At 43.3% G+C, this 20082-nt stretch overlaps 2 protein-coding genes across 7 annotated transcripts; both read left to right on the forward strand.

The window, feature by feature from the left end:
- The first annotated feature begins 35 nt into the window (after positions 1–35).
- bin1b (bridging integrator 1b) lies at positions 36–17097 on the forward strand. 6 transcript variants are annotated; one of them, XM_061831987.1, is made up of 16 exons: positions 37–523; positions 4259–4339; positions 4463–4517; positions 5871–5965; positions 6313–6408; positions 7898–8005; positions 8854–8946; positions 9433–9518; positions 10263–10338; positions 10422–10477; positions 10556–10597; positions 13204–13246; positions 13940–14055; positions 16160–16213; positions 16284–16385; positions 16507–16982. In XM_061831987.1, exons 1-16 carry the CDS (start codon positions 434–436, stop codon positions 16691–16693), a joined length of 1380 nt encoding a protein of 459 aa, XP_061687971.1. In that variant the 5' UTR covers positions 37–433; the 3' UTR covers positions 16694–16982. The 6 variants fall into 6 exon arrangements, with proteins under 6 accessions (XP_061687986.1, XP_061687971.1, XP_061687978.1 ...); XM_061832011.1 differs by having other exon boundaries at positions 40–523; positions 13966–14055; positions 16507–16979; XM_061832002.1 differs by lacking the exon at positions 8854–8946 and having other exon boundaries at positions 36–523; positions 16507–17097.
- A 903-nt stretch (positions 17098–18000) lies between these two features.
- LOC133507216 (tubulin alpha-1A chain-like) lies at positions 18001–19668 on the forward strand. Its single transcript, XM_061832039.1, has 4 exons — positions 18001–18018; positions 18140–18362; positions 18441–18589; positions 18688–19668. The coding sequence occupies exons 1-4, from the start codon at positions 18016–18018 to the stop codon at positions 19666–19668; spliced, it is 1356 nt and encodes a 451-aa protein (XP_061688023.1). The 5' UTR covers positions 18001–18015.
- The last annotated feature ends 414 nt before the right edge of the window (positions 19669–20082 follow it).

Genomic DNA, 20082 nt, shown 5'->3' on the forward strand with positions numbered 1-20082 from the left:
TACATAAACTCCCATCAAAGTGGAAAAGTGCGCGGACACAAATAAACATCCAGCATGGGCCCGAAAGCTGCCTCACACCAGGTGTCGCCTAATAATACCAGCGGGCAGCGCTACGCCTTTAAGAGCAAGACGAGGAGGAAACCTAATAGGTCCACATTTAGAGCGCAAGTCTCCATGAATTAGGAGACCAGAAGGGCTGTTTTCCACCTCCAGTTTTCCCCCCCTCTTACTCTTGTGCACTCACACACACAAAAAAATAAATAAAACGGGATTAAATTACGCACTGCTCCTTTAAGAAGATCCAACGGGATTAGAGTTACTCGCAACGAGCCAATTCGGCGTCCGGTGGCTTCTACGCACACTTCGTTCCCACGGGAGACACTTGTCACACGGTACTGGGTCGGTACCGCCTCAGTCCAGAACGCAACGAGTCATGGCCGATACTGGGAATAGTGGAAAGGGGGTCACCGCCGGGAAACTGGCCATCACGGTCCAGAAGAGGCTGAGCAGAGCGCAGGAGAAGGTACGAGAAAATTTTGAGCACCCCCCCCCCCCACCCACCCCATATGGTCACTTCTTGGCCACATTTACGTGGAAAAGATTGATTATAGTCAAGTTATTTTACAAGGCACTTTGTGTCAGATATTCGATTTAAACTCACTTATTTGAACCACATAACATCAATCATGTCAGTCGAGAAGTTTGCTCATCCAGTTTTTTTTTTTTTTTTTTAAAGGGTTTCTGATATCCAGTCAAAGTGCACTTGTGCTTTTCAAACTTGTTTGAGGATTGTCCATGTGCAAAAAAAAAAAAAAAAAAAAAATCCCTCAAATTGCTGCAGGGTCGCTGTTTAACCAGCAGAGGAAGACACTGAGACGAGGAGATGCATAAAGAGGAAGAAATTTATGCTCAAACCTTGCACAAATGAGGTGTGATGGAATATGTTAGGGATTTAAAAAAAACTACAATAGTGTAGGAAATTGCTACGTTACATTGGGACAAAATTACAAGTTAAATTTGTGCTCATGAGGAAAAGCAAGTGACTCCACAGTAAAAAAAAAAAAAAAAAGAAATTGTAATCTATGAAAAATATAAAAAAACATTTAGTGCAGTATACTTTATGTGCATTATATATTCATGCCCTACGTGTGTGTTTTTATACAAACTGGTTCTTACACAGAAGGAGCATTAAAATGTAAAATGAAGGCAGATAGACGGTCGATAGCTTGCTATCTATCTATCTATCTATCTATCTATCTATCTATCTAGAGATGATTGATTGATTGATCCACAAAGGAAATGTACACCCCAAAACCACTGTGACCCAGGTCCTCAGTGTGAAGCAAATTCTTCTGTCCTATGTAATCACTTCGTGCTAAGTTAACTGAATGCCTGCTGATGTTATAGCATCAAATCAACTTTCGTGTGCACACACACAGGGCGGACAACGGATGGCCATTCTCGGGAGCTCTCGGAAAATAGCACGATCAATTCGTAGTGGGGCCCAAAGTGTATTTTGTTTTTCCCATCGGGCCACAAATCCCGCATCCCTGTACGGACAACACACAATGATTCACAAATTGGATTTGCTTCATAAAATACAGCAAATGTGTAGTCAGCCACGAAACAAAATAATGTCGAAATGAACATTTCCTATTAGAGGATGTCAGAAAAAGCAGCTTTATGCTGCTAGCAAGGTAGGTCAAAGTTTCATCCTCGTTGTGGGGGGGCCCGGCTGTCGTCAGGGGCTGTTGGGTGTGAGCTGCAGCTGTTTGTTCGCTGGCATCGCCTCGCAGCCACGAAGGCTCTCTCATTGCTCACCGCTCTGACTGTACATTGGCGAGTGAAAAATCATCTATGGGCCATTTTGTGTCTGTCCAGCCTCACATGAATCTATGACCCGCACCTGTCCGTCTTTTCTCCCAGGACTCCCAGTATGCCTCAGTGTCAGGGAGGCTTGGGGGAGGAGATATACATCTATGAATAGACCCCCCCCCCCCCCAATCCTGCTTCCCCATTTCTCTCATAGCCACAAAGTGTCTGTGCGTATTTTTGGCTTCAGAAATCGGACACCAGTACATTGCGAGCATGTGTTGAGGCACTGAAGCTCCACATAAGACGGATCTTGCTGAATAGTTTTTAATTGTACATCCGACACAATAGTGGGTAGCATGTCTGCCTCACAGTTCGAAGGATCAGGTTTTGGACTCTCACTGCCAGGCTTGGTGTTGAGACTCAAAGTGTTCTCTCTGGGCTTGTGTGGCTTTTCTCTGGGTACTCTGGCTTTCTCCAACATTTCAAAGACATGAATGTTAGTTTCATTGAAGACCCTAAATTTTGTATAGGTGTGATTGTGAGTGTGAATTTATGTCTACACACTACTTAAAAAAAAAAAAAAGTCTGAATTTTGGCCTGTTGGGTGAAATTTCTGAATAATACTAGAATTCTGTAATCTTTACAGGTGTCCTTAATTTGACCTTCTTTTCAGTGTTTCAGTACTTTTTGCTGGACTCGCTGTTTTTCTACAAAGGAGTGTACAGTCCCTTTGTATCTCTATCGCAGCACTTTGTGAGACTCTAAACTCATCGGCCACTTCCTGTTTCAAGCGTTGTCTTTTTTGTTACGCCGACTTAGTCTCATCATGTCAAAATATGAGCCCCATGATGAAGACTTTAAATGCCACGTCTAATTGAACCAATAAATGTATTGATCTGTCCAGTGATCAAACACCGTTTGTAAATTTTGCCATTCAATGCTTGGTTGTAGAAGTCTTGCAAAAAAATCCAACAAAATAGATATTGAGTTGGACCTGTGCATTCAGAACTTTGCATAAGGTAAAATGAAGTGTAAAGGTTTTATTGCATTTTAGATTCCTCTGGAAAGCCAAATATCATGAAGTTTTTGGGGGTAATGTATTTGCCATCCCGTTGGCAGACGACCAGTCCAGCTTGTTACCCGCCTCTCGCTCCAATACAGCTGAGATGGGCTCCAGGTCAACAGTGACCTGAATGAGGGTAAGCAACAAAGAAAATGGATGGACGAATGTTGGCTCAAGGCCTACCTGCAACGTCAAGGTCAACCCCCACGGTGGCGGTAGAGGACGAAATATGAGCTCGTGGAGCAGGCTGTGGGGAAGCTCGTGGCATTGGTCATCTGACCACATGGTCACACTCACAACAACCACATCTGGGTTTCACTTAAAGTGCCACCAGACTCATATCCTCGTTTTGTTTCTAAATACATTAAATATGTTTAAATACCGGTAAGAGCGTCTGCCTCGCAGTTCTGAGGTCTAGGGTTCAAATCCCGGCCTTGTCTGTGTGAAGTTTGCCTGTTCTCCCCTTACCTGGGTGGGTTTTCTCCGGGCACTCCGGTTTCCTCCCACATTCACAAAACACGCATTGGAGGTTAATTGAGGGCTAGATTGTGTGAGGTCTGAATGTAACTGCGAATGGTTGTTTGCTTCTATCAGCCCTGCGATTGGCTGGCAACCAGTTCAGGGTGCACCCCGCCTCCTGCCCTAAAATAGCCAGGATTGGCTCCAGGACTCCCGCGAACCCTGTGAGGATAAGCGGATCCGAAAATGGATGGATAGATCCTTAAAGGGATGAAAAAGAGCAAAGGCCTAACAATATAGCACTGCATTGTTGAGCTATTGCTCAATAATCTTGTTCTTCATCCCTTTGGGGTGGATTTTATTTTGCGGGAAAGGCTAAAAGATCGCCCCGTAACATCACCGGGCTGGGGGTGTGGCCCTCCTCCACTATATACACACCAAGCGCCCTTATTTTATCCGGTGGCCATGTTCTCATTCATTATCTTAAATGTATTTTTCATGAAATAATAAATCCTCAAGCAAACTGAAGACACCACCTACATAAAATTGACTCGACATGAAAACCAAACTTAATATTCTTATTTTTGTGTGAGGTAGCATGATGGAATAGCAGTTAGCATGTGCGGAGTCTCCCTGTGTTTTCTCTTGCTAATCGAGCTTCCTCCCACATGAAAGTACTTCAGTCCTAACGGTCCATTCGTGTGAATATTAGCGCCAAATTAATTTAATTAATGAAACTACTGATTAAAACTCATGGATATTCAGCTTCATGGTGAACCACTTCTATGCCTTTCTGTGATCCCTCTGGTCTCTCTGTTGCAACTCGCTCATGATACTATGTAACGGTTTAAGGTCAGTGACCACTCCCCCGCCCCGAGAACTCCCTGTCCCACCATCGTAAAACGTGTCTGTGCTTTTCAGGTTTTGCAGAAACTCGGCAAAGCGGACGAGACCAGAGATGTCGTCTTTGAGGAAATGGTGGCCAACTTCAACAAACAGATGGTCATTACCACGAGTACTTTGTCACAATACACTTTTTGTTGTTAACACTTGTTTGCCACCTTTGCGCTTCAAATAGAATCTTGTTTCACTTTGCTGTTGCTCTCTGAACTTTCTCACAACCAGGGAGAAGGCACCAAGCTGCAGAAGGATATGAAAGCGTATTTGACAGCAGTGAAGAGTAAGACAGAGTACACCCCCCCACCCCCCTTATAAATGCTTATCGGAGTTTTGTATAAAGTACCTGGATGTGATTGTTGGGTAAAAGTACAAGTACAGGGAGTCCTCGAGTTAAGACGGTCTCGACCTAAGACGTTTGAACTTTACACCCCCACCCCCCCACCCCCCGGCCGCCATTTTGTCTAGCTAATTCTTCTCTGTGCTTGTGCGCCGGGAGTATCTTCGCATTTTTTGCCCTCCTTTTTAGATATTATGGCCCCAAAGAAGAAAGCTGTGTGTTTTTGCAAAGTTTCTGCAGCCGAAAGAAAATCCATGGAAACAAACTTCATGATCATAAAACGATTGGAAGAAGGAGAGACACCAAGACCACCAAGGCTTCAGTCATGGTGACAGTTATTAAAGACAAAGCCCATATTTTAGTGCATGTGAGGGGTTCCGTTGCTGTGTCGGATACAATGATCACAAAACAAGGTTCTGGTACTTGTTGAGATAGCAATAGCCAATCGCAGCCTCCCCTTCTTCTTCTCCATCCACCTCTCAGCAGTAATGCTAAGTACATCATCTTGTTTATCTCAATGTATTTGTTTTTTTATACAAAGTATTTTGATGTCAATTCTGACTTTGATGGTGGAATCCGACTTAAGTCAAAATTCGAGTTAAGTCGCTACTGTAGGAACGGATGTCAGTCGTAGACCGAGGACTCCCTGTATCTTAGAAGAAAATAACTTGGGTTGAAGTAAAAGTCCCCTTGTAAAATATAACTGATTTCTCTTCAATGTACCGTACACAAGCTTTGAAGTAAAGGTGTTCTTAAAGAAAGTGGTTAATATCAGTTTAATCTACATCCATGTACTTCTTCAGGTTAGATGGGGACATTCTCCATGCCAAAAAGCCTTCCTGTATATATGCCCATAAGTGTGTAAAGTTATCCTCACGAGTTCAACATTGTGGTCGTTTTGGTCGTCGTCTGCTGCTGATGTTGTGTGAGTGACAGAGTCAGCAGCAGGTGTTTCCGTCTTGTCAAAAGTTGTCAGTACTCCTCGGGGGGTAAATTGCGTGCTTCATTATTGGCGGGCAGGATCTTTCCTCCACTTGTGTGCCACTGTTCAGGCATACATCACCCATCATTTAATTTAATTTAAGGACACGTTGATGTAAAGGTGAAGGTTGCCATAAAGTGCAGAAACATGAAAATTCTGTAGCGGCACTTTGTTCGAACTCATTTCAATTACAGGACAAAATGCATTTGTCCTGGTTTCAAGTGGGATGGGATGCAGTTAATTGAGTCCAAGAACATCAGACGAATATTTTTAAAGATTGCGTCTGCCACCTGCTCTTCTCTGACGTGTTTCAGCTTTGCACGACGCGTCACGGAGGCTGCAGGACTGCCTGGCTGACATGTACGAGCCCGAGTGGTTCGGCAAGGAGGAGATGGATGCCATGGTGGAGGTGAGATCCTCACCGGATATTTCTGCGGCTGTGATGAATTTCCCCACTTTCTTCTTTGTAACTTGGGCATCACCCCATTTTTGTTTTACTTTCTTTGCTTTCACTGCATGCGTGTGTCCTTCCTGCTGAAGGAGATGATAGAGAAGGAGATGGACAATAACTTGGAGGTAAAATGTAGATTGGTTGGAAAATGTCACAACCAGAAAGTCGGTCCAGCAGAATCAACATGCAACAGTGATTTTTTGTTTGTAGGGGTTTTAGTGAGAAGACAGAGTTCTAATGCAGTACACCAAATGCAAATCTTGTGCTTTTATTTGTTGTATTGTGTGTTTGTGTGTGCGTTGTAGGACACAGACACACTGTGGTTGGACTTCCATCAGAATATCACCGACAACTCGATGCTCTCCATTGATTCTTACCTGGCTCAGTTCCCTGAAATCAGGGTACTTATTTGTTGTTATGTTTAAATGCGACAATATTCAGAATTAGCTCTCGCACTTACTATTCGAACGCTCTCATGCACACAAACCACTCAAAGTCTCTGATAAACGCAAGTGAACCACTCTCCTGAACACATGTCAAACACTCATGCCTACTACTGAAAGTCTTGTTCTTACAATACTAGTCAAACGTGGTCACAGAAGCATTTCATTGGTGCTCACGCGCGCAGGTGGTCACATGTTCGTCATTGACACTCATGCACGCTCGTCAATCAAGTTTACACGGGCATGCGGATGTCACGTGTTTGTCGATTATGCTCAAGCTTGGACTTTAAATCTTAATTCAGTTCCATAATCCATCCATCCATTTTCTTCGCCGCTTATCCTCACGAGGGTCGCGGGGAGTGCTGGAGTCTATCCCAGCTGTCAATGGGCAGGAGGCAGGGTACACCCTGAACTGGTTGCCATCCAATCGCAGGGCACATAGAGACAAACAGCCGCACTCACAATCACACCTCGGGGTAGTTTAGAGTGTCCAATTAATGTTGCATGTTTTGGGGATGTAGGATGAAACCGAAGTGCCCGTAGAAAACCCATGCAGACACGGGGAGAACATGCAAACTCCACACAGGCGGGGCCGGGATTCAACCCTGGACCTCAGAACTGTGAGGCCAATGCTTTCTAGCTGATCCACCGTGCCGCCTCGTTGCATATTTCCATTCAAAATGTGAAACTCATTGAGATGCGCGGCACACACACAGAGTGAAATACTTCATATTCAAAATATGTACATATAATTTTGATGATTGTAGCTCATAGCTAACAAAAACAGCATATCCCCCATCTATACAAGCTAAAATAACACATAACACAACACACTTTAGGAATTGCAATAGTTAACTAATATAAGACTGACCGTATTCACGTGAGCAGGATTGTCACGCACACATGAACGTTTTTGACTTGTCTGTGAGTATCAGTGACGCGCTTGTGTTAGTGCGTTTGATTAGTGTTTATGAGAAAAAGACTTTCTGTCATCCGTATGATAAGTGTTTAACTAGCGTTTGTAAGAGCATTTGACATGTTTTCTTAAGCGTGTGTGACGAGTGTTTGGGAGGCCTTTCAGGATTGTGTGAGAGAGCTCATGAATAGAAAGTGTGAGAGCTAATCCTGAATAATGTGCATTATTGCCCCCATACAGTATCGAGGTTATGTTCATAGATAATGCTGTACAGTGACCCCCAGTCTCCAGCCACATTTTGCGGTTCAATTTTCACGGCCCAGCTACGTTTAAACCTACGTTTTTTGGTTGTTTTTGTTTTTTTTGGACTGCGCCTAGCTCCAATAAGATCATTTTTAATGGATTTATCAACATTATAATGTACTAAGACATGGGTTCACTGTAAATACCGTGAAAGAAATTGTGTAATTGAGCACCTGGTGAGTCCAGTGGCTAACAAGCACCTGCTGACTCGTCTGCGGCCCCCTACAGGCCCGAATTGCAAAGCGGGACCGTAAAATGGTGGACTTTGACAGCGCCAGGCACCACTTTGCCTCCTTGCAGAAAGGAAAGAAAAAGGATGAGGCCAAGATCGCGAAGGTAACTCCGTGAGCGTGTGGTGTTTTTACAGGAAACATGTTTGTCTATTTGCAGCGGTGGGTAACATTGCCAACTATTGTACTCATGTAAGAATAATGTTACTGTAGAATAATACAGCGCAAGTAAAAATAAAAAGTAATCCTCCAAATATTTACTTAAGAAAGGGGGGAACAGTGGCGCAACTGCCAATAGAACATTCTGAGGACCGGGGTTCAAATCCCGATCGTGCACACAATAATGGATAAACAAAGTTGGAGAGCACCATGTCATTATCAATGTAGCGGAGTAAAAGTATCCATTCTCTTTCACTTGAATCCGAAAGGAAAAGCACAAACTATGGTACAGTCAAACTACTCCAACTTATATAAGTATAATTTTCTCATAATATCTCTTGAGTAAATGTAACAAACCCCTGTAACTGTAGCGAGTTACTACCCCCCTCAGTCTCCTTGTGTGGCGCAATTAACTGGGGACCGGCCCAGGGTCCTCTGACCCAAATTCGAGTCTTGCCCAAAGTCAACCAGGGTAGGCTCCAGCCCACTAAGAGCTACAGAAAACAATGGATGAATGGATCATCTTTTACTCCAATTCTTTCAAATCCATCCTGGGGCCAGATTTTGGCCTTTGGGATTTATGTTTGAATGTTGCCTTGTTACTAGCTTGCTGTTCACTTACCAAAAACGAATTAACACAATTGCTGTTGTCGGCTCTGGCTTTGGTGCTGTTCTTCCTTCACTTCTGCTTCCTCCTGCTCGTCTTTATGCTCCCGCTTTCCCCCTCCTGATCCCTTGACCTTTGTCCCCACTCCTGTTCCTGCTCCTCTTCATTTGCATGGTGTGCGTGGCCAGCCTGCAGCCTTGTTGGAGATGGCGGCGCCAAGCTGGGCTCAGGGTTTGCTCTCAGCCCACCAGGTGGCTCAGACTAACCTCTCCTACAACCAGGTGATGACTGACCCTATGTACGAATGTAAAGGACATTTCACCGTGACGTCACACGTACTTAACCCAAGCTTGGAAATATACAAAAGTTTGACCAAGGCAGACCTGTTGAGAAAGCGGGCTAAATGGCTTCAAGAAGGAGTTTCGCCTCATTCGAATGTGTAACATGTCATTTAAAAAGATGTCACGTGAGGTAGGCTGCTTGGCGTGATGCCCAATGGCGGCAATAACTTATATTCTGACTGGTAAATTGATTTAATGTAGGCGTAGTCATGTATGTTCTGCCACCAATAAGTATCCTGGAGTCTTTTGTTTCTAAATATTATGAAATGTCTCGTGTTTAAGCCTTTGTTGGGTCTGTGGAAATGTCAGCTGACGGCGTGTCATTGTGAATCGATGTGACTCCATTTTTATGTGCATGCACATGACAGGATCATGTTGAACCTGAGTTATGGATGATCGTTTGTTTGCATGTTCATGTGCTTGCAGGCTGAGGAGGAGCTCGGTCGCTCTCAGAAGGTTTTCGAAGAGCTGAACGTGGAATTGCAAGACCAGCTTCCTGTGCTTTGGGACAGGTGAAACGACATCACGACATTCAAACATGACAGAATGGTTTGTTCTGGGACTGGTCTGGAAACTCAATTGAAACCTCCTCTATTGGCGGGGCACAGCCCTGCCGCAAATAGACAATAATCCCCGAGTAATTTATGCCTCATCATTAAAACTATTCACAGGAGCGATATGGACAGCTGCCCAGGGCGACATTTGCTACGGGGCGGCACGCCAGCAGCGCCAAATGACACTGTTGTTAAAAATGTGAATAATTGAGGACAAGTTTAAAAAAAAAATTGATGAGGCAAATTCTTAAATGCTAAACCATCATTATGCAGGGGTTCGTTGTACTCATAAATCAGTTTTCCTCACTGAAATTAATTCAATACCATTACAGGCTTGCAGTTCAGCCATATGTTTATTTTTTTTCAAGGTAATGCAATTATCCCCACATTTTTATCCCCAGGTATTTACAGGGGTCCACTGTAATCCATTTCAGTACCCCCAAAAAACACTACCATTTTTCTTTGTGTTTTAATAAAGAAGAACAGCACCAGATTGTAGGAAAACAAAGTAATCAACAGACTTTATCAATCCAATGACTATACTGTACATTGGGACAACAACTGTTTATGTTACACCAATTATTTTTTTTTTTTAATTCAAGCCATAAATACAGTGGAAGCTGAACTTACCAGGTACCAGTATTTATAACCATTCAACCTGTGACTGTGTGTATTGGTGTATGTCTGTGTACACATGGATAGTCGTGTTGGCGTCTATGTTAACGCATTCCAGAGTCTGGCGAGTCACCAAGAGAAGTTTCATAAGGAGATGAGCAAGGTGAGTCAGTCGGCTAACAGTTGGAACTTCCTTGTCCATGGGTTAATCCGTGATTCTTTATGATCCTCCTTCCTCATCCTCAGCTGAGTCAAAACCTGAATGACATCATGTCCAAACTTGAAGAGCAGAGGCAGCTCAAGTAAGTCGGTCCGGTTTTAGAGGCGATCACAGTAACATTTTTGAGCCACAGAGTAATGTCCCTCACCCCCTACTGTAGAAAAGATGTTGCAGCAGCCAAGGCTGGAGACAACGCAAAGAGGTAACTGGCATGGCTGCTGCATGTTTTTTTTCCTTCAACAACTGAGTCACGTTTGGGTGTGTCATCCAGAGACGTGTGCCACTTTGGTCCTGCCGCATCGTTTTTTTTTTTTTTTGTGGCCCATGAAAGCAAATCTGTTGCGTCGAATTCCATGTCTCTTGCTAAAATAGTTACCAAAATTTTAAATGGTCAACAATAATAACAAACCTTGAGGTACTGAGAGCTTGTTTGTTACGAAACCCCTTTTAAAGTACGTTGAAGACTAATTGAAGAGTTATCCAGCAGTGATGTTTTGGTGCTGTCGCTGGACAACACAGACTTTCAACTCCCTTCAAAGATTTTCTATGAGTTTAAGATCTGGAGACCAGCTAGGCCAATCCAGGACCTTGAAATGGTTCTTACAAAGCCACTTCTTCGTTGCCCCAGCTGTGTTTTTGGATCATTGTTATCCTGAAGGACCCAACAATGTTTCATCTTTAGTGCCCTTGCTGATGAACGAGGTTTTCACTGAAACTCTTGCAACGCATTCATTCTTTTCATTTCACGGTTCAGTCATCCTTATCCCTTTGCAGAGAGCAAAGCAAAGGCCATCGCACGAGGTTTCCACACTGGTGATTCACAGTAGGTATGGTGTTCTTAGGATGCAATTCATCATTCTTTCTCCTTTTCATTCATCTTCCAATCCTCTTCTGGATCATCCAAATGCTCTCTAGCAATCTTCAGACGGGACGTGTACTGGCTTAAGCAAAAGTACATGTCTGGCATTGCGGGATTTGAGTACCTAGCGGGGTAGTATGTTAAGGCTCCGTCACACCATGACGTTCTGGTCAACGTCCTCTGAACATTTCAATTGTTCTATTTTTCAGGGTTTTCAAACGCGGATGACACATGTGGCGTGTGATTCGCGTGTGTCTAATGCATGACTTAACGTGTGTCTAATGCACGAAAAGCGTGTCTAACGCACGAAAAGCGTGTAACAGCGACCAAATAAGATGCCCCTAAAAACCATTAGCGTGTGCAAACGCGTCGTTGGGGCGCGACGAGCGATTTGTCAACGTAAGACGAGTGTGTTGAGCGTGTGACCAATGGGTGAATAACGACAGAAAAGCGTTTTGCTGGTGTGTAATTTTTACAGTGGAACCGGCACTAAAACGTTGGAAAGTTCATAGTCACTTCAGTTGTTGTCGTGAGTTAGAACAGTGAGCATCATGCCGCCGAGAAGAGAAAAAAAAGTTAGGACGCGGACTTCAGCAACTAGCGCTGCAAGTTAAAAAGCTAAACCTCTTTCATCACGAGCAATGTGTTTGGAGGAAAAACAACAGCAGGAGGAAGAGCACATCCGTGAAGTCACGCACCATGTGACACCCCCTGGGAACCCTAAACACCTTGCAAACCCCAGTGAGGACGGTCCGACAAAGAGACAAAAGAAGCAGAGAAAGGATTGAAGGATCCAGGACCGGGCTGTTGAGGATAGTCTGGTGGAGTTTTTCCACGAAAACGAACTGCTGCTTTCTGGATCTTCCATAGTAGGTGCTCTCTACTCGTTTTGGGGGGATTCTGGGATTTTTACTCACCATTCTTGTAATCATTTTGACCCAACAGCTTGAGATCTTGCGTGGCGCCCCAGATCAAGGAAGATTATCAGTCTTCCATTTTGTAATAATCGCTCCCACACTTGATATCTTGACACCAAGCTGCTTATCTATTGCAGATTCAGTCTTTCTAGCCTGGTGTAGGTTGACAATTTTTTTTGTGATGTCCATTGACAGTTCTTTGGTATTGGCCATATTGGAGTTTGTAGTGTGACTAAGGTTTTGGACAGGTGTTTCTTGTTTTGATACCAAGTTCAAATAGGTGCCATTATTACAGGTAACAAGTGGAGGATGGAGATGTCTCTTAAAGAAGTTCCAAGTCTGTGAAAAACAGAAATCTGACCCAATACTTTTTTCCTCCATAATTTCCTTATAAAGTCTTTAAAAATTAGACAATGGCAGCATGGTGGCCGACTACTTAACACATCCGCCTCACAGTTCTGAGGATTGGGGTTCAAATCCCAGCCCTGCATGTGTGGAGTTTGCATGGTCTCCCTGCCAGCAGTTTGACGGCGAGTGAATAATTCTTCAAATAGATTATAGTGCTTTCTTCAAACTGTTGAATGCCATCATCGGTTGAAGTTTACTGCCATATTAAACATAAAACAAAGAATTCCATGTTTATCTAAAATAATCACATAACTTTGCCTTAAACAAACATGCCCTACTTAATGCTAAAAGTCAAAGTAAAACTCCACTGAGAGGCCAGCGAATATCATCAATCTTGCTGTTTATAACCATTTTAAACAGATATTTGGGCAGATATTTTAACAACAAACGGAGGCAGTTATTCTTTAGACTCTGTAAAATACAGCCTATAAACAACAACAAGAAAAGTAATATTCCTGCAGCTTCGTCGGGACTTGTGACCGTCTACTTTATTTCCATTGTATGCTACAACAGGATCAGACATGGGAGTGATTTTGTGATTAGACAAGTCATCTTTCCCTTCATTTTGCAGAATCATGCTGTACCTTTTTGTCACTTCTCCCCACTTGTCTTTGTGTCTTGCAGTGAGGAAGCCAACCACAACCAGGCAGCCAGCTTGCCACCAGCGGTAACAAGAAAAAAAAAAATCCCTCTTTGTACTTTGGCTTCATTTCTCCTAACACCTCAGTCCGATGTTATGCGTGTACAGTGGTACCCCGACTTACTGGACCATCTCAGTAATTTAGAATATCGTTGAAAAGTCAATTTATTTCACTACTCATACATTATATAGATTCATTCAACACTTGAGAAAACGACAATTTTTCTGATCCGAGTGCAAGAACCTGCCTAATTTCTACATTTAAAATATTCATTATTTCGGTAATATTCTAGTTTCCATTTTGTGCAAGTATAGTGCATTCCTAACATATGAGTTTCCATTTTTGAATTGAACTACCTCAAAAAATTAATCTTTTAACTCTTATTTATTGTGGTGTACCAGCACTTGTAGGAATGTCCCAATGTTCTTTATTTATTCTTTTTTTTTAAATCAAGAGCTAAATATAAATACATAGATAAAATTATTTTCTATACCTTCTCTTTTACTACATTTTGTTTTTACATACAATAATAGTGCTATATTATTTAGACATCAAAAACAGGAAAATGTGTTTTCTTCTTGGGTGGGGTTGCAACAGATTAGCGGCAATTCAATACGTTTAAATGGGCGAAATTGATTTGACAAACGAGTAAATTGATTTACAAGCTTCATCAAGGTACAAGTTTCGCTCATAAGTCAAGTTACCACTGTGTGCTGAAGTGTGTGCTCACGCATGTGTTTGGAAGAGGCCCAACCCGCTGCCCAGCCGGCCTCCGCAGCATGATGAGCCGCTCGATGACGACACCTCTGACATTAACAAAGAGTCCAGAATTCAGGTCAGCTGGCGGTTGGACTGAGGCTACATAAAATGCCAGATGTTTAGTAAACTGCCGTAACCTTAATGCAGTCATGTCAAAGTAATTTTAGTTGAAAGCCACATTGTAGTTATGGTTCACCACAGAGGGCTGTTTTGTCTGAGAAATCATATAAACGTATAATTGCCTAAACATATTATGTATACAGCGGCACGTTGGTTTTCATATGCCATAATTTTTGAGGCCATATTAAATGAGCAGGCGGGGTGTATCTGGCCCCCCAGCCTTGAGTTGGACACCTGTCTGTCCACATGTGTGTGAGGTCGTGTGAGCCCAGATCAGCCTGCTGGATTTGGATGTTTTACAACCCATCACATGTTCCCATGTGGTCCCCATGTGGGTGGGGCTTAGGTGAAAGACATGGCTGCATTGGTGGCTCCATCACTCACACACAGATACAACTGGAAAGAACTAATAAATACTGCACACTCTGTTTGTTCCCTTCCCACCACTGAAATCTGATATTAATACCACCCACATCTCTTCTGTTTGTTGTTTTTCTTTAACTGTATTTGGTGCTCTTTAGCCTCAATAAGCTTAGATGGGCTTATTAAGCTACTCATTTTGTCTTTGCTGCTACATGCCGCCATCTTGAGTTGAAGAAAGTGAGTTGAAGTGAATGGAGGAGCTTCTTTTATACAAAAGTGTTCTTTTGCTGCCATTTCGGTTCCAAGGAACTTAGTTGAAATGCATTGAGCAGCTTCTGATCGACAAAAGTAATGCGATCATTGTATCACCATCTTGGTTTTTCGGAAAATAATTGAAGTGAACTGAGGAGGGTCTTAATATAGTGCTTTACTGCTGTCTCTGTGTCAAGGAACTATGTTGAAGTGAGTTGAGGAGATTCATTTAGACCACAGGTGTTAAACTCAAGTCCTGGGGGCCAGATGCGGCTCACCACATGATTTTATGTGGCCCATGAAGGCATGTGCATCTGATTTAGGATAATACATGGAGTGGAAGTGGATTTTCAAAGGTGGACTAACAGGTCTTTGAGGGTCAGAGTTCTTGCTGATAGACAGATGTTCAAATACTTATTTGCAGCTGTATCACACAAATAAGATGGTAAAAAAATCATACATTGTGATTTCTAGATTTTTCTTTTTAGATTATCTCTCTCACAGTGCACATGCACCTAAGATGATAATTTCAGACCCCTCCATGATTTTTATGTGGGAAAACTTGCAACATAGCAGGGTGTTCAAATACTCATTTTCTTCACTGTACATATGTAATAGGAGGTACAGACCTTCATAATATTGTAATGATATATTTTCCACATTCATAATTATAATAATTCCCATGGTTAAACTGAAACACACTTACCGGTGAAAAGTTACTGCTTTGCGACCGCCTGCACAGTTTTGACAGCTAACAGGCAAAAAGAATTAACCATATTGACACCAAAAAAGCTGAACCCAACGTATTCCAGTATTATGTTTCACAATGTACAATTGTATGGATAGCGAAGGATGTCAACTTTGACATGAAGTAGTACCCAAAGCAATGTTTTGCCCTGACCGGAAGTTAAAACCGAATTACTACGTGAAAGGGGTCTGTGCGCAGTCTAATTTTTATGCTACGTCATTGAGTGGTGCCAATTACCAATAATTTTTCATGATTTGTGGTAGGTCTCAGTCGCGATCTCACACCAGTAGCATGGGTTCAATATGTAATTGCCACACGATGGCGCCAAAGCAATATCTTAATGAGCCATTTTCTCGACTTTGCCATGGCGCAAAATGGCAAACGAATGATTTAAAAAAAAAAAGTACGCCTGAGGACATGTTTAAAAAAAAAAAGTACGCCTGAGGACATGTTTAAAAAAAAAAAATAAATTCAGTGGAACTGTCAATGCCGAACTGTAAGTGTGTGAATTCACTTTAAACCTTTTGTAGGTGGCCGTTAATGACTTAGTGATTTTTGCTAAGCTTGGTGTGCTTTTATCTGACTTTTGTTTTTGTTTTTTTGTGTGTGTGTGTGGTGGTGGGGGTGGGGGGGTGAACAATGTGATTCACATATTCTTCTCAAATAACTCACAAATGACTTTTTCCTCTCTTGGCAGGGTTCTGAATCCAACAGCTCAGAATACAAGCTCCCTCCTGGATTTCTCTACAAGGTGTGCCATGACACTTCCGATGAAACGCGTGACTTTACCTTTATTTATTGACACAAACGTCCTGCTCCAGGTCAAAGCCGTCCACGAATATGCTTCCACTGATGGGGATGAGCTGGAACTCAATGTTGGAGACATTGTCCTCGTTTTGGCCTTTGACAACCCCGATGAGCAAGTCAGTAATGTCCCACCAGAATTTGCGCACTGATTTGTCAGTGTGTGTGACTACTGTCGTGTGTGTGTGTGTGTGTGTGTGTGTGTGTGTGTGTGTGTGTGTGTGTGTGTGTGTTGTATAGGATGACGGTTGGCTCATGGGGGTGCAGGAATCTCTCTGGATACGTAATAAAGATATTTCATCCAAAGGTGTCTTCCCTGAAAACTTCACGCAGAAGCTTTAAAGTTCACATGGTCGTCCGCAAGGTGCTCACTGAGTTATTTGGAATAAAACATGAAATGTCAAATTATTTATTTGTGAGTCTTTGACATTTATCAAGTGGAGAACTTCTATAAGATTGAAGTCAACTGAAGGTATCTGATTTGTTACAAGGAATCTTGAGTCACTTTTTTGGGGGGGAGTTCTCATTCCTTGTTTTATATTTGTGGAGAGTTCACACACAAGCTTTGGTGACAAATGAACAAGACCGTAATAAAAAATATATGTGTGGCAGTGGCATGGAAAGTAAAGCTCACACTTGTGTGATGCTGATGTCACCTCACAAGAGTGAGAATAACTGAGATTGGCCAATGATGGGGGGGGGGGAAATCTCATATAACCTTTTGATATTTCGTCTTTAGTTTGATCATGTTTTGTCACGTTGATATCTTTGCTTCCGTGGATTGTCTTTCCTTTTTTTAAAGGACATAAAATATTTTGGGCAATGTTCAATCAGGTGGAAAATCTCCATGAAGCGGTCATGTTATTCACATTCTTATCATTAAAGATTGATGAAAACAGTTATGCTGTGTGTTTATTACAAATGGGGTTTCATGTTTTGGAGGGGAAAATTAACAAAGGTGAGGTTGCGAGCCATCGGGTAACCAAAGCCAAAAAAAAGGGGTGGATGTCACGGGCCGCATTTTTAAGTCACTTTTGAATTGTTAACCATGGACATGTACAGATAATGTAACCATTGTTTGTCATAACACTTTAAAATCAAGATAAAAAAAATTTCCAATTGGCCTTAATTTGCCTCATGTAACTATATTTTACTCCTATTTGCCATGTCAAGTTATCCGTCAAGGGTTAAAAAGAGAATAATAATTTGCGATGATGTGCATGCTGATACTGGAGTGGCCTAAAAAATTATCGCATATGAAAACCAATGTGCCGCTGTATACATAATGTTTCACCTTTCATGCTTGCTTATACTAAAGTCTCGTAGAAAATGTGGATTTTTCCACAACCAAAAGCCTCCCAACCCTAAAATGAAATCTATAACTTTGGGATGCTCCACAGGATGTCATTAAAAAAAGTATCTAGATATATTTTTTTACACAACTATTTGTACTCTGACCATTTGCAAGAAGTGAAACATGAGGAGATCCATCAGTTGCGTGTCACATTTCACAGCACGTCCACTCACGGCCGGTTGCTAACAACAACCATTGTCAGAGGTCCGACCTATGTGAGCTTTTCTGTGCTTCCCCTTGAGTAGTGTTTGCCTCAGTAGCTCCTCTTGGTTGCCACAACATGCCAAGTTGTTGCCAGGCAACACTGCAATATAAAGCAGCATCCTGCTTTTGCACGCCAACAACATCCCCGAGCTCTCATCTCAGGTGAACAAGAGACCTCTGCAAGTCGAGTCATGGTGAGAAATCAACACAAGCATTCTGATCAATTCACATATATAAATCATTTTAAGATTGTGTTAGCTGAACAAAAGTGTGCACTCTGCTTCCAGTTCTTAACTTCTGAACATCTTCCTGCAGCGTGAGTGTATCTCCGTCCACGTCGGCCAGGCTGGGGCCCAGATTGGCAATGCATGCTGGGAGCTGTATTGCCTGGAGCACGGCATCCAGCCGGACGGGCAGATGCCCAGTGACAAGACCATCGGAGGAGGAGATGACTCCTTCAACACCTTCTTCAGCGAGACCGGAGCTGGCAAACATGTTCCTAGGGCGGTCTTTGTGGATTTGGAGCCCACAGTCATCGGTGAGACAACACTAACACGAGTAGTTTCGCAGTACAACTAACCGTCAAAATCTGTGCCTGTCAATATTTGCCTTTTAGATGAAGTGCGAACAGGAACCTACCGTCAGCTCTTCCATCCTGAGCAGCTCATCACAGGAAAGGAGGATGCAGCCAACAACTACGCCCGTGGTCACTACACTATCGGCAAGGAGATCATTGACCTGGTTCTGGATAGGGTTCGAAAACTGGTGAGCGTTGTTGGATAATTTGATGACACATTTATGCTTTCCGACTAATGAAGGGTTTTTTTTCTTTCTTGTTTTTTTTTTTTTTTAAACTCTGGTAGGCGGACCAATGCACTGGACTCCAAGGTTTTCTCATCTTCCACTCCTTCGGAGGAGGAACCGGTTCTGGCTTCACATCTCTGCTGATGGAGCGTCTCTCAGTGGATTATGGCAAGAAGTCCAAACTGGAGTTCGCCATCTATCCTGCTCCCCAGGTGTCCACTGCAGTCGTGGAGCCTTACAACTCCATTCTGACCACACACACCACCCTGGAGCACTCGGACTGCGCTTTCATGGTGGACAACGAGGCCATCTACGATATCTGCCGCAGGAACCTGGACATTGAACGTCCCACGTACACCAACCTCAACAGGCTGATTGGTCAGATTGTCTCTTCCATTACAGCCTCGCTGCGTTTTGATGGCGCTCTGAATGTGGACCTGACAGAGTTCCAGACCAACCTGGTGCCCTACCCGCGCATCCACTTCCCTCTGGCGACCTATGCCCCCGTCATCTCGGCAGAGAAGGCGTACCATGAGCAGCTGTCTGTCGCAGAGATCACCAATGCCTGTTTTGAGCCAGCCAATCAGATGGTGAAATGTGACCCTCGCCACGGCAAGTACATGGCGTGTTGTCTGCTGTACCGCGGTGATGTGGTGCCGAAAGATGTCAACTCTGCCATTGCCACCATCAAAACCAAGCGGACCATCCAGTTTGTGGACTGGTGTCCCACCGGTTTCAAGGTAGGCATCAACTACCAGCCCCCCACTGTGGTTCCCGGGGGAGACCTGGCCAAGGTCCAGAGGGCCGTGTGCATGCTGAGCAACACCACCGCCATCGCAGAGGCCTGGGCCCGACTGGACCACAAGTTTGACCTGATGTACGCCAAGAGGGCTTTTGTGCATTGGTACGTTGGCGAAGGGATGGAGGAGGGAGAGTTCTCAGAGGCCAGGGAGGACATGGCTGCCCTGGAGAAGGACTACGAGGAGGTGGGCACAGACACTATTGGGGATGAAGAAGAGGAAGACGGGGAAGAGTATTAAATGTAGAAGCAATCACTATGAAACATTCTCTCTTTTGTTCTGTCACATGTGAAATGGTCATTTAAATGTTTCAGTTTTCGACATATTGTAGGGCGTCACCTCTAACTGATGCAAAAGGCAATCTCATGTTTGTCCTGCTCTCCTCCACTTGTAAGGTTTCTTAACAACAAGCTCAAACCACAGCTCAGGTGAACCAACAAGTTCAGTTGCCAGGTGACCTGTGAGAGCCCACAAGAACGATGAAACATGAATTGTTTAATTGCCGTCCTCCGTCTCTCCCCAACACAAGTTTGTATTTGTGAATAAATCCTCTCAAATTCTTTTTGCGTTTCATGTCTTGGTTTTTAATAATGATACTATCTGGCTGTACTGCGCATCCTGCGCGAAGTTAGCACTTCCACAACCTTTGTGTGG

This window comes from Syngnathoides biaculeatus, chromosome 2 (genome assembly GCF_019802595.1).
Source record: "Syngnathoides biaculeatus isolate LvHL_M chromosome 2, ASM1980259v1, whole genome shotgun sequence".
Lineage (NCBI taxonomy): Eukaryota > Metazoa > Chordata > Actinopteri > Syngnathiformes > Syngnathidae > Syngnathoides > Syngnathoides biaculeatus.